This window comes from Cygnus atratus, chromosome 2 (genome assembly GCF_013377495.2).
Source record: "Cygnus atratus isolate AKBS03 ecotype Queensland, Australia chromosome 2, CAtr_DNAZoo_HiC_assembly, whole genome shotgun sequence".
NCBI lineage: Eukaryota > Metazoa > Chordata > Aves > Anseriformes > Anatidae > Cygnus > Cygnus atratus.
The window spans coordinates 56785956-56800301 of record NC_066363.1 but is presented as its reverse complement, the minus strand read 5'-3'; the positions used below and the strand labels follow the sequence as shown (position 1 = coordinate 56800301).

Sequence of the window (14346 nt, the reverse complement as noted above, 5' to 3'; positions counted from 1 at the left end):
TCTTCCATTCATATCATTGAAGCCTTTTATTATTGGTTTGAAAAAAGCAGAAAACTAGACTTACTGCAATACTGGTATTATATTGTGATTTGAAATAGGGAATGATGAACAAGTGCAACTAAAACAAGAGTGGACTCTTTTAGGGAAAATTAATCTTTCCAGTTTTGGCCATGAGTGCAGATGGAAGTGCCAAGATACCACAAGAAAAAAGATTTCTAACTGAAATGGATCAGACAGAGAGTTTCAAAAATCATCAGTGTCCATTCTTATAGATCTTGAAGCTCAGTAGGATATGACAGTTGAGATAAAAAAATTAAATCTGTAAGCCTCCCTTGAATTTGCTAGTTAGTGATAATTTATCATGGGGAAATAATATGAAGGTAAGGTTAACTCATCATGTAGCTTTTCTTAGTGTACAGTAAATGGGAGCTAGCTCACTCAGATTTGAATAGGGAGTTGAAATGTATAATTAATTAAAGGAAAGAAATTATACAATGATGTTAGTCATAAAATTTTACAAAAATAGACCCACATTGAGTTGAATACTTTATATTCTTAGAACTATATTAAATGCTATATTTTGCATGTGTCATTTAGAGATAGGCTATGTTGTTCATGTTGTTTTCATTTCCACAGAATGAACTCGTGGAATAAAATCCAATAAAAACATGAAAGCCATTGGGGTTTTCATCATTAAATATTTTAAATCTTTGAGCTTCAACTCTTGTTTTAATGATGCTAAAGTAATTTTTTTAGTAATTGTCTATAAATGGGGAAAAATCATGAAAAGATTCAAGTTATACAAGTTCTTAGCATTCTGAATATAGTTGTATGCATCTTCTGTGTCACTGAATATGTTTTTCAGTAGTAGGCTCATTGCACATTGGTCAGTCTGCAGTAGGAGCAGATCAAATGACTTTCTGTAGCATTTTTGAAAATAAAGCTAAACAAAATTTTTCATAGCCTTTTTTATCTACAGGCATGCTCTGGCTGGTTTTGCTACTTAAGACTTATGCTTTTCTGTGCATGGGAGTTTCTTGGATGCATAAAGATATGTGGACCACTTATGTTGAACATATAGTTCTCTAATATCTGATCTCGAAGGGTCATATACAGTCATTCTTGTTCAAGTTGAAATTAGTTGCCCTGTTTGTGATGTAGAGTGCTATACAGTATAAATAATAGTATTCAGTGAAGCTCAGTTAATGTCACTGAGTCAATTATTTTTGCCACTGAGTGAGTGAATGTGTTTAATCACATGAAATTCTGAAATACCATAAAAATAAAAATAGGAAAAAATATTGTCTGTATTTTCATTTATTGCAACTCTACTACCAAAGAACCTGATATGTGCCTATTTAATGAAAGTAAACTCTATTATATGCATGTTTTATGACTTTAAAATAATTTGTAATTCTCATATGTTTCTAATTCATAATTCACATTGATTTCACAGTATTTAGTGGCGTTTTGCATTAAAGGCAATACAGAAGGTAAAATGGAGTATCATATCATAAAACCAATGTCTTTTTTTCCACCATAATAAAAATACAAAGAAAGGACATTATATAATTCAGAATATAACCGGAAAGCATTAAAAATAAACAGTTTACACCAAGTTATGAAGATTAATCCTGTGAATAGCATCTATTCAACAAATTTATTTTACCATTGCAGTTTCAATGCAAGGTAATGCTCACAGAAAATTGAAAAACATGCTGGTTATTTTAGTCATTCCTGAAAGATAGTTCATTATTCTGTCATAATATATTGGCTATAAAAATAAATGTATTTCTAAAATAATGCCATATTATGAAAATCAGGTTTGATTTCCAAATTCAGTACTCCTTTTAAAATAAAAGTATGTTAAATATTTTATTTGTCAGATACTCCTCTGTTCTGTGTCCAGTATCGGGTTGGTTCCTCTCATTCCAGTGAGGAAGCTATTTTTATTCAGCAAAATATGTAATGATAGGATGAGCAGTAAGGATGTGCATATTTCTGGGGATGTGAGATTTTTAGAGTTGATGCTTCTGTTTAGATTGAATGGAGAAACAAATGTATTTGAAATCCTTTGATGATTTCAGTGTCTATGCAAAGTTCTCACAGGAGGTAGTATTTTATATAATCCAGCTTTCTTGTAATTTATTCTAGAGCACACAACTGAAAAAAAAGAACAGGTACCTTTATTAATCCTTGAATCAATAGGGGTTATACATAGCACAAACCAAATGAAGAAAGTAATCAGCTCCCCAGGTTACACAGCGTGATGAATCAAACAGGAAGAGGAAGCTTTTAACTGATTCCCACAAAGTGTTTCTGGTGATGACCATTCCCTTTACATTGCTGATCTGCTAAGCAGCACAGTTAGCTATAGTCAAATGTGTTCCTGCTTCATGTCTTCAGCTATTTATTTACTTGTGTGGAAAAGCTGGAAGGTAAATGTGAAACTGAGATACAGAATTTGGCCAAGCAACCAATGGGATGATATTGTTTTCTTCTCTCTGTAATATTGACCAAAAGCCTTGTCTCTCACTTATTAGCAATGGTTATAACATAATCTATCTTGAAATACTCATGTTTCCATCTCCCTTCACATCATAGGTGTGATTATTGCATCACGTATCTCTTAACTTTCATCAGGCATGATGTGAAGAAAAGTTTTCTGCTTCTTCTTAGAGATATATATATATAAGGAAATTTAATGCTAGACCAAATTTTCAAAACTTTTCAATGAATTTGTAGGTGAATACTTTCTGAAACCTAGTTATAGGTTTACAAAGCATGAGCAGGTTTTTCATTTGCAGGGAAAATTCTCGTCTTAGTAATATAAATATGCTGAAAAAATAATTACACAGAATCACAGAATGGTTGAGGTTGGAAGGGACCTCTGGAAATTGTTTAGTCTAACACCCCTGCCAAGCAGGGTCACCTAGAGCACAGGATCGCATCCAGGCAGGTTTTGAATATTTCCAGAGGAGGAGACTGCTCAGCCTCTCTGGGCAATTATATTGTATTGCTTTATAGTTTTAACAGTCTAATTATAGCTATGCTTTTTTTTTTTTTTCTCTCTAAGGTTACATATCAAAATCAAAAAGTTTGAATGTAAATCTATATAACAAAATCTCTTGCATACATAAAACAGTGTATGAAATATGTGGTCCATTTTAGCCTCCTTACACTTACAGTATGTCATCCAGTTTTGACAGTTGCATTGTTGAAGGACATTTTATTGATGGATTCATCAGTTTTGTAATAAATTTTGAAAGCTGGTATTTGTACCTTATAATGGAAAACTTGGAAAGCTTATATTTGGACCTTATTTTCTGGAGCAACCAAAGGGCTATTTTTCAGAGGTACAGGAGCACCTTCTCATCATTTGCATGCCATCACTCTAAGATACGCAAATTGGGTGGAAGTGTTGGAATTGTCAGGGAATATTTCTGGGAAATAATTATTTATAGCACAGGGACAAAGCATCTATTTTAAATCTTAAAAAAATAAAAAATAAAAAATGTTCATTAGCATAGTACGTCACTTTAATTGCAATGAAAGGCCACCACTTATGACATCAAATGATCCTATTGATACCACAACTTTAAAATGTCCTATGACCTGCAAATGTTAACAGCTGTAGCAACTGAATGAGTTTTAGAAGTTTTAGATTGAGGCAATGCTGCCGCCTAATGATGGGAGTATATAAAACAGTATAACAAGTTCATTGCTTGATGATAAGGCTAGGTTTGTGTTGTCAACTGATGTCTGTAAGTGAAATTAAAAGCAATTAAAATCACCCCATGGACTAGCCTACATCATTTCACAGTATGCCTGGCCACCTATTTGGTTCAAAATTAAAAGCAAAAAAATACCACAATCACTGCAAGTCTAATGTTTTTGTTTTCTGTCTTAATGTCCACTATGACTATAAAGAGAATGATTCTCCAGTTTTTCTCAGTATTGATAATTATTATTATTAATTTCACCTGTTCCCTAATCTTTATGATTATGGTAAATATGTCATTATAATTTCAATCTTAGGATTTTTATAATTCTTGGTATCCAATTATGATTTTTCCCCTAACATTCTTTACTTCAGAAGAATAAGAAATTGCATTACTGTCATAATATTACATTCGTCTCTGCATCACTGTCCCTATTTACTTAGAACAATGCGATGTAGTCTAGTGGCTGAGAAGAATGTTAACAGAATTACTATCAAGTTAATTCACAGACCCATAAAAAGCAATAACATTTCTGTGAGGCATCTGTCAATGTTATCTGTGACAGCTTGCATACCCAGCAGATCAAAACTGGATCCAGCCCTGCAATACCTGCTCCTATTTCAATTCTATTTAAGATGTTTCAGTCTGTACACTATAGCAAAACATAGGGAAACAAAAGGCTGGATATTGCTTCGTCCTATTTTATCTGTATTATCTCTTTAATATGAAATGCTACTGAAAGTGTTTATGAAATCCAGAGATTGTTATTGATTTGTGTCAACTGACTCTGAAAAAAAATTTCATGGCACATTGGTCAACCTTTGAACAATTATAATTTGGCAAAAACTAATAAACTGTAATTAAAGCATTATAAAGACATTGAGTCATTACCAGGCAGCCCATTAAATCACTATAATTACATCATAAAATGATTAAGGCAACAGAGTTAATGCATTTGAATCCTATACTAAACATGCATTAAAAAATATAATCATATTTCTTTTGTATCTATACTCCTCTCAGCTGGGCTGTCTTCCAGCAATCAACATCTTAACTATGTGTTCACTTCAAAGCAAGTGTTTGAGGTCTACATCTCTTTTCTGTTTCAACCCAACAGGTGCAGGAGGTTGGTCTCCATCAGACAGTGATCATTATCAGTGGCTGCAGGTGGATTTTGGGAATAGGAAGCAGATCAGTGCTATTGCAACTCAAGGCAGGTATAGCAGTTCTGACTGGGTCACTCAGTATCGGATGCTCTATAGTGATACAGGGAGAAACTGGAAACCATATCACCAGGATGGAAATATCTGGGTAAGTCTTTAGCGTACAATGGAAGTGTATGCTGCGATGATGTTGACTGATTGTATTTTTAGGAATTGTGCACCTATTATAACTTGTTAGTGTTATATTTTTTGAGGACAGAATGGAGATTAGCTCAAAACAAGATAACTTAAGTTGTAGCTGCTGATAGGAATCTTATCTACTGTACAAAGCCTACTTGGACTGATGGCAGTTATCAGAACATGCAAAGTAATTTATTTACTCATTTATTTTGGTAAATGGCATTCCACAACTTGTTTCTCTCTTCTTTTTCTTTCTTCCCCTCTCTTATGCTGTTTCCTTTTGCTAATTATACAGAGTAAATATGAGACACAAAAATAATTTCGAAAATTCTGCTATCAAATGTGTTATTTTGGAAGGTAACTTGTTCTTAATGTTTGTGTATGCTTAGGAATGATTTTTTAACATATGTATTGTTTTCTATATTGATGTTACATGGATTTTTATGCTATAATAACGTCAGAAAAAAGTGTGTATATGTATATAATTTTTTTTTTTCACGGTTAGGCTGATAATTTCATTCTTACCGAAAATAGTAGCCTTTCATTTTGCTGGGAAAAAAAAAAAAGCTATAATGTCTGTTCCCATAGTAGTTCTTTCAGATGGTTGTTCTTTTTCAAAAGTATACTTAGAGAACAGCAAAATAGCATAATTCTTTCTGAAAACAAATTAAATAGGTTAGTTATTTTACCTCATCAGGTAGATACATCAGAGAAGTACTGTCAAATCAGAAAAGACTTAATGTTGCTGTGGTTTAGACTTATATTTCGGTCAAGTGTGTCTCTTATTATGGCCTGTTATTAAAAATGAACATCAGATATAGAGCATAAGGTGAATGGTTTTATCTGTATAACAGAATCCTGCTTAATATGTGGAGTACATATAGGCAGTCATCTTTTATTAGAGTATTGATTTACTGAAAAAAAAATCCTCTGTATGGCACATAGGTTTCTGAAAGAAAAGTTGGGGAGGGTGGGGGAAAGAGAAGCAGGAGCAAAGAGAAAAACATCAGGTGCTGCTTTGGATTCTTCAGGAACAGGTTATGTGGATCTTGCTCATCTAGGGAGGGACAAAGCTCACACTTTAAACTTGACGAATATAAAACGTTTTTCTTTCAAGCCCCCTTATATATATAAAAATGCTTGTAGCCTTTAGTGTTTGTATTATCTTAGATGTAGAAAAGCTTTTTCAAGAACTACTATTGAAATCATGAAGAACTTCACCCAGGAGAATGCAAAAGAGGGCTACGCAGCTGGCTGAGTGAACAATATATAAAGCAGGACAGTTATGCTGAGGAAAAGTCTGTTCTTAGTACCTTGAAGAGAAAATCTTTCAGCAATACAGGATTTGGGTGATTTAGTCACAGCTGTGACAGTTTCCAAAGCAGCCCACGTTTCTAAGGGCTTTTTAGGAAGTCTTTATTCTTGTATTGTCTCTTAATACGGAAATGCTGAAAGCTTTTCCATGAGGAAATGTTTCATTTTGCTATTGAGTAGCAATTACAGATGTTTGGTGAATTCAGATGGAAAGCTGATGGTGTGTTACAAACCATCAATATGACTCGCAAAAGTGTGCGATGAGTTATGCAGAAATCTGCTACTCCTACTTGAAATGCTAAATCATGTGGTTATATTTTGCAAGTCTGTTGCTGCTGTTCATGTCCTGCAAGTTTAACTGTATTCTAGGAAGACAGATGATCCTAGCTTTCTTTTTAAGAATCCAGTTGAACTACTATCAAAAGAAAATAAACAATAAAAACAAGACCCCAGTGTTTTTGTTTGTTTGACTCTAATTTTTCTAAACAAAATTTTTCCTATTCTTAAATAATGTTCCTCTGATTAACCTTTTACAATAGTGTGCTTATTAATAAGCTTCAAAAACAGAGTAGGTGCTTCTGAGCCCAAAGCAATATTGCTGAACTATTGTAGTAGTGTTATGAGACAGACTTGCCTGCTGTGGAAATAAGGTGGTGAAGAAATTCCCATTGCATCTTCCTTATAGTGTAATTTTGTACAAGGAGTGTGAGAGCCAGATCAGACCACATGAGCAAAGTATGCAGCATAGGCAATTTAAACACATGAAGTTATATTCTTCCTGGATGAGGTGACTGTGATGATCCTAAATTTTAAGATACATTTAGAGTCCTTTTAAGTAATAATTAGTCTTTCCTTTCAGATTCATACCTTTTAGAATTATCTGCAAGAGAAAGGTACTATATAGCCTTTCATTTAATGTCTGTCTTCTATCAGCCCTATGCCCAAGTGTTGTTGCTTCCTGATAGTAGTAAATTTAAAATTAAAGGATAAAGCAAAGGGAAAAAATGAAAATAGAAGTGCAGAGTTCAACAACTCTTAACACTGAAAGAGTTATGATATCAAATGATACAAACAGATGATAAATTATGGAAAGAAGAAATAAAAAATAAAGACTGCTAGATAAGTTGGAGAGAGAACAAAGGAGAAGTAATTTCCAGCAAAGATATAGGTAAGAACAAAGTGTGATAATCTGCATAAAATGCTGAAGTGATCCCCTTCTGTATGCATTACTCATGGAAGAAGAAAAAAAAACATTCTATAATTATCTCCTAAGTAGGAGAGAAATCAAAAGTCTCTCAGGAAGTCTGTGGTGGGGAAAGTGCTTTCAAGGTGAATTTAGAGTAAGTTTCCCGTTTCTGTGAAATAGATTTTTCTGACCCCACCCCCCTGGGCTTTCAGATATTTTCAATTACCATGAATTTTAATAAGATGAGTGAATATGCCCTCTTTCCGTAGAAACTAGAGGATTTTGATCACCTCTCCTACCTTCACTCTTGTAGTCTGAGATTCTAATTTTGGTAGGTCTTGAGGCTTCCCTACATATGTTAAACCCCTGAGGTGTTTCATGTTCACAGAACTTTTGTTTTGGTATAGATGCTTATTTTGTCTACATCAAGCCATTGAGCTATTTGTCTAGAGAAGGCATCACAGATAAGAAACAGAAACCATATTATACATAGAATCCTAACTTAGATACAGATATAAGTGCATCAGACTAAGCATAATGCAAATATGCCCTATAGGTATAATAACTAAATGCTGAAGTCTCATGAAAGCAATGAGACTCAAAATACAAACACTAGTGACAGAGCTGAACATTTCTAAGATAAATCGTTTCCTACAGGAAACTGGAAGAACTTCGGTACAATTGGAGAGGCATTATGAGCTATCTTTTAAAATCTGATCACTCTGGTAGAAGTCGTCATCAGCTCTCACCAATCTCACTTTCTTATTCCTGGAGTTATCAAATTCAGGGGTTCAGGGGAATGAAGGAGAAACTGTTTACTGTAATGATGATCTAAACAAACAAACAAAAAAACTGATGGGAAAGGTGGAATGCAGACCCTTTGCATGTAGCCCCTCAATTATATTCTGCAGTGGACTGTATCTTAAGCCTCAGTGAACATCAGTGGAGTTGCAAAGATCTAACTGAAAGCATGTTTTGACTTTTAACAGAAAACTTAGCCCCGGACCAAATGGCTGCTGCTTCAATTGAAAATAATTCTGTTTTATTGTTGTCTTTCTTCCCCCCATTTTTTTTTCTTTCAATACCCAAACTAAGTAATCTGGTAACCACTAGCCATTTATTTAAACATTTGTACCCTATACAAATTCAGTTTAATTAAACAATGTGCATTATGCATAAATCTGTTTTTGTAGTGTTTGAATCACTGAAGAGATACTTCTGGTGCAAGTGCTAGGTTCCCCACCTGGGAAGGGGCAGCCTTGGCTATATGTACAGACTGAGTCATGAGAGGCTGGAGAGCAACCCTGCAGAAAGGGATCTGGGGGTTTTAGTCAACAGCAAGTTGAACATGAGTCAGTAGTGTGCCCCGGCAGACAAAATGGCTGACTGGATCCTGGGGTGCATCAGGCCCAGCATTGCTAGCCAGTCAAGGGGTTCCACTGTGCGCTGGTGCAGCCTCACCTTGAGTACTCAGTGTGGTTTTGGGCTCCACAGTACGAAAAGAACATAAAACTACTAGAGAGGCTCTAAAGGAAGGCAACAAAGATGGTGGAGGGTCTAGAGGGCAAGATTTATGAGGAGTGACTGACATTACTTGGTCTGTTCAGCTTAGAGAGGAGGAGAGCTCATGGTGGCCTGCAGCTTCCTCACAAGGGGGACTGGAGGGGGCAGTTCTGGGCTCTTCTCTCTGATGACCAGTGATAGGAACTGAAGGAATGGCATGGGGCTGTGACAGGGGATGTTCAGGTTGGATATCAGGAAAAGGCTCTTCACTGAGAGGGTGGCTAGGCACTGGAACAGGCTCCCCAGGGAAGTGGTCACAGCACTGAGCCTGCCAGAGTTCAAGAAGCATTTGGACAATGCTCTCAGACACATGGTCTGCTTTTTGGGTGGTCCTATGCATAGCTAGGAGTTGTACTCAATGATCCTTGTGGGTCCCTTTCAACTTGTGATATTCTATTGCTTTGTTTCCTTTGTTTTTAGGAACGGAATTTAAAATATCAATTTACCTACTGCCTTTAAAGACTTCTTTTTTAAAAGTGTTCATTCTGTTCCTTTTTAGTTGGAAATAATCAGAAGACTAGTATGTTAACTATAAAGTGTGACTTGCATTTCTCTGGACATTGAGAAGTAACCTACTGTTTGAGAAATGCAGTCTTCTCATATACATGATTTCTCTTGATATTAAAGAAAGTTGGTACAGCGCAGGGATTTAGCTTGCATAAGAAGAAGTTTTCATCTCCTGAGAGTATCCAAAATTAATTGTGAAAGGAAGCACAAGGGAGTTGGATAATTAACCCTTAATAGCTGCAAGAGACTTCAGATATTTAATACTCTGGGTGCCTTTGGAAATAACTATCAGACAGACCTAGAGCACTATTTCATGACTAGGTAGGTACAAGGTGTTCCTCTGTAGCTCTACATAGCTGAGGTTATACAGGAGCCACCTGGTCAATGTTTCTGCTCATTTTGATATGCTAATTCTGGTTAGATTATTCAGAGAAAAATCTGCATGCTTTATCACATTCTCAGTTTCCTTCACCTGCTTTACAGAGCATCATTTATACCTAAGCTAACCAAGGACTTGCTGCATGTGTCTAGGAATACAAAAGATTTGTGTATAGCAACTAAAAGTGGAGGAATAAATTATAGAATACACCTACTTTAGTAGGATATGCAAGAATTATTTACTTTGCAGAAACTGCCACTGCTTTTCCCTTGAAATCCAACTAATTTCCATGACCCTAAACTAAAAAACGTTGTTGAAGAATGTTACAAAAGAGTTTGGTGCTTGCTACTGCTGTCCTTTTGTTTACTTCATAAGATCTAGAGTGGAAGCTTACGTCACAGAAACATTTCCTAGATTAATGGGTTTATAGGCTTTTTCTTCTTAAGTACTTCTGTTGAATTACATTAAGCCATTTATATTGTATTTCATTATGACTTGAATTATAGGAGTACTTTAGAAATATGAAATGTGATTAGAATGGTCTATATGACTTGGTGTTTGTTGCTGGGCTGCTACTAGAATATCAGATTCTGTGCAGACCTATTAAACATGGTAAAGTGGTTTGATATATTAGTATAAAGTTCTGACTAGTGTTTATGGCAAGACCCTGAAGTCATTTGGGAATGTTGTGAATTTATTGCTGCCTTCTATTTAAGGATGCCCTGACCTATTGTGCCTGGAAGGATTTCTATGTCTGGTATCTTGCTGTCTCCATTGCAATACTAGCGAGTGACCAACGTCACTTTTATGGGCTCTTAATTCTCTGGGTGTTTTATTACTAGAAACACCTCTTTCAAACTTTTCTTCCACATGGAAAGTCTTATTTTTCTTCTGGAATATCCTGTGTGCATTTCCTTAATTTTATTAGGCTTTAACTTACCTTGTTGTTATGGCTCTGAGTCCTTGTTTTCCATGCCTTTATTTTACAAGGGTTGTTCTATTCACTTACAACAGCCAATATCACCTTTATGGCATGTGGAGTTGTAACTCCCACTGAAGTCAATATGGCTTAGCACTTGGTATAGGTTGCTAACCTATACGTTGAAGACTAATGACTTGAAGGAGTATCAATACAGGAAAATACTTCCTTTGCTGTAATTAAGCTGAACTCTTAGAAATGTTGTATAATAGTCACTGTAATTGTATCAAAAAATAAGGCATTGAGGGGGCATATTAAGATATTCATGGCGGTTGCTGACAAGGAGTTTTTGAAACCCTGAAGAACAGAACTTTACAGGTAAATATCTGTGCTATTCTGTAGAAGCCTGTTTGCTAATCTGTTTTTCTCTGTGTGGAATCTGTCAAAGAAAATTGTATAACTTTTTTCAATATGTTTAGAGATACTTTATTTATTTATGGGGTTACACTTAACACCAAATGCTTTCACAGCCATAGTCTATAGCTGTGTTAATATGACAGAAGGTCTAATGATCTTTTAAATATTAGAATATTAACATTAACACCAAATCAGTGTAAATGTTTATGCTAAATTAAAATCCTGACCTTCCATGGGGGTGAGGGGAGAGTACAAAAAAGGTAATTACAGTCCCTAGCTAACACTGTATTTCACATACGTTATAGCCCGATTATAAGACCTTCTAAACATGCTTTTAGGTTAGAGTCCTTAAAATTGCATATTTTGTGCAGGAAGAAAGACCTTTTATTTTGAGCGTAAATATGGGTTCATGTGGTTGTTTTTATTTTTAATAACTTTTTTAACAGGAAAGATATACTAACATTTTGGACATGATTTTGATCAGAGGGAATGCCATGTTTTTTTACTCATCCTGTTTGTGAGAGAGAGATTAAATAATTGTGTTATGCTGTCTCCAAAGGTGTGAGCAGAACTATTTTAATCTATCACAGAGTATGCCAAGTGGACAGAAGACAAAATTTGTCTTGGTGTCATGGCAGTGTCTGAACCCTCCCTTCAATCTGTACAGGCTGCTAAATAGAAAGCAAATTTGAATAACATATTAGTGACTTGCACAGTGGTCTACTAGAGCTCTTCCATGCTAAAGGATCACTTTCTAATCTGTTCTTAGTCTGAGGACCGCTTGTCTGCTTATGTTAAACTGTCAAATTTTAAACAGCAACATCTAAATCCATTTTTTTTAACTCCCAGATAGCTTAGTTTTCAAATACCTTAGTGTCATCGTGATATAATGAATACATTGTGCAGGTCCTTAAGCATGTGAACAAGAATGCATTATGTACTTAATAAGCTCAGCAATGACAATAGTCATTGTTATGGCTGAATGTCATTGCCTTTCAGCTAACAAATATAAGGTGCAGGCTATCCTGAGTCCCCACAAGAAACCATGAATGCTTGCTTAAGTAATGGAACTGAAGCTGATTTTTCAGTTTTATAATCTTGTATTGGTTTTCTATAGACATACATTTGATCATGTTTGCTTTATGACACTCCTGATCTTTTATTGTTGATATTCATTTTATACCTGAATCTTATATTGAATGACAAGTAGGTCTAGCATAATGTAGTCAGTTTTCAAAAGCCATCTGGACATAGTCCTGGGCAGCCTACTCTATGTGTCTCTGCTTGAGCAGCAGGATTGGGCTAGGTGACCTCTAGAGGTCCCTTCCAACTTTAACCATTCTGGGATATTTCATCTCATAAAAGTAACTAAAAAAACTTAAAGGTGTGCTTTAGAAATAGAAGTTCTAATGATTGTCATAGACTTAAATAATAATAATGATGATGCTTTAAGTTGAATCAGAAAATGTGACATTCCAAAGCATAAGTCTTATTAATCACCAGGTTGTATTTTTCTTTAAAATACTTCTGCAATGTACTTGGCATATTAAACTGTAAAAGCTGAGCAGATAAGGACTTCCTTGGCATTTTTTTTTTTTTTTTACACAGTGAGAGTGATGAAACTCTGGAGCCAATTCCTCAGAAATGTTGTGAGGGGGCCGAAAAAAATGACCTGCAGAAGTTCCTTACAGCTTGTGATTCTGGATGATATCTGAAATTAGTCAGAATTGCTAGCTGCTGAAATAAAGATGTAAATCAGTCGTAAAATATTCTGTGCTCCTCCTCTCTGTGATGCAGGTGGCTTTCATTTCTGTGTTCAGTTTACAGCTGACTTCAGTTTCTATAATGAGGTGAATCATAGAATATCCTTAAATGCTAGGAAACTTCAGATTTAGTGCTAATCTTAAGGCAAAACCCATCTGTAGCACTAGTGAACAAATTGTGGTTCAGTATTTCCCTCTCGATTGTGCATTTGCAAAATGATTTAGGTTCTGGTCTAGTGAACACTTCAACCTGTGCCTAGCTTCAAATGTCAAAATGGAAGTAATGAGAGTAATAGTTTAAAACTGAGTAGACGTGGTCAGACAACATGTCTGAATGTGTTTGTACAATAATTGGCAAAAGGAGCTGTAGTCTTCCAGAAATCCTTTGGGAAGTATAGGACTGCAGATAATAAAAAGCTAACTTACATGTTAGGTAGATGTAAAGCAAGAAATGGTATGTTCTCAGTTTTCATTTTGCTTGTCCTGGTTGAAAAATTAAATAAACAGCAGAAAGCTGTAGTTCACCCATGTGGAAGTTTATTTTGATAAAATAACTAAAAGTCTTGTTCTTTAATGACCAAAAGATACTTATATCAGTAGAGTTCTTAAAGTGAAAGTTATATGCTGAGAATTCTAAAGTTCTGTAGTTTGGGATATGGTCGTAGACAGTATTTTATATTTCTCTGGAAAGCGACTATTTTGAATAGTCTAAAGATTTGTTTAATAGACAGGCTCTGTGCCAGCACATGAAAGTTATGGTTGTGACAATTTCCATAAGTCTAAGACACTTTTCTATATTACCTCTGCTGCCTGCAAGGTCTAATATGCAGAAAGCACAGCTTTTGAAAGGTTGTCTCCCACTTGCTTCTGGCTCATTAGATGTTAACTTCCAGTGAAACTGAACCTAATCCAGGAGTGAATGTTTGGATCCACAAATATTCATTTCCATATACATTTTTGGGCTTGTGCATCTCTGCATTTGTACCTTTTAGCTTCTGGTCTTCCCTGGAGATTGGTGCTTATTAACTGAGGAGACTGAGCTTTGCACACAAGAAGGCAAAATAATGTACCTCGCAACACTGACAATTTAAGATCAAATCCTACAAATACACTTTCAAGTGTCTGACTTCAAAATCAACACAGCTGCTCAGGTGCGTACACTTAGGCTTAAGCAAAAGTACGTGCTGGCATGAATATGTTTGATCTGGAGCTGTCTTGATTCTAGAAAGTGGA

The 14346-nt window shown here is 35.3% G+C and overlaps 1 protein-coding gene across 1 annotated transcript in view; it reads left to right on the top strand.

Moving 5' to 3' along the window:
• The window catches only part of CNTNAP2 (contactin associated protein 2), a 1162302-nt gene that overhangs the window by 390471 nt on the left and 757485 nt on the right, over positions 1-14346 (top strand). The window contains exon 3 of the mRNA XM_035552545.2: positions 4840-5033. Coding sequence (XP_035408438.1) covers positions 4840-5033 — 194 coding nt within the window. The remainder of the gene's footprint in view (positions 1-4839; positions 5034-14346) is intronic.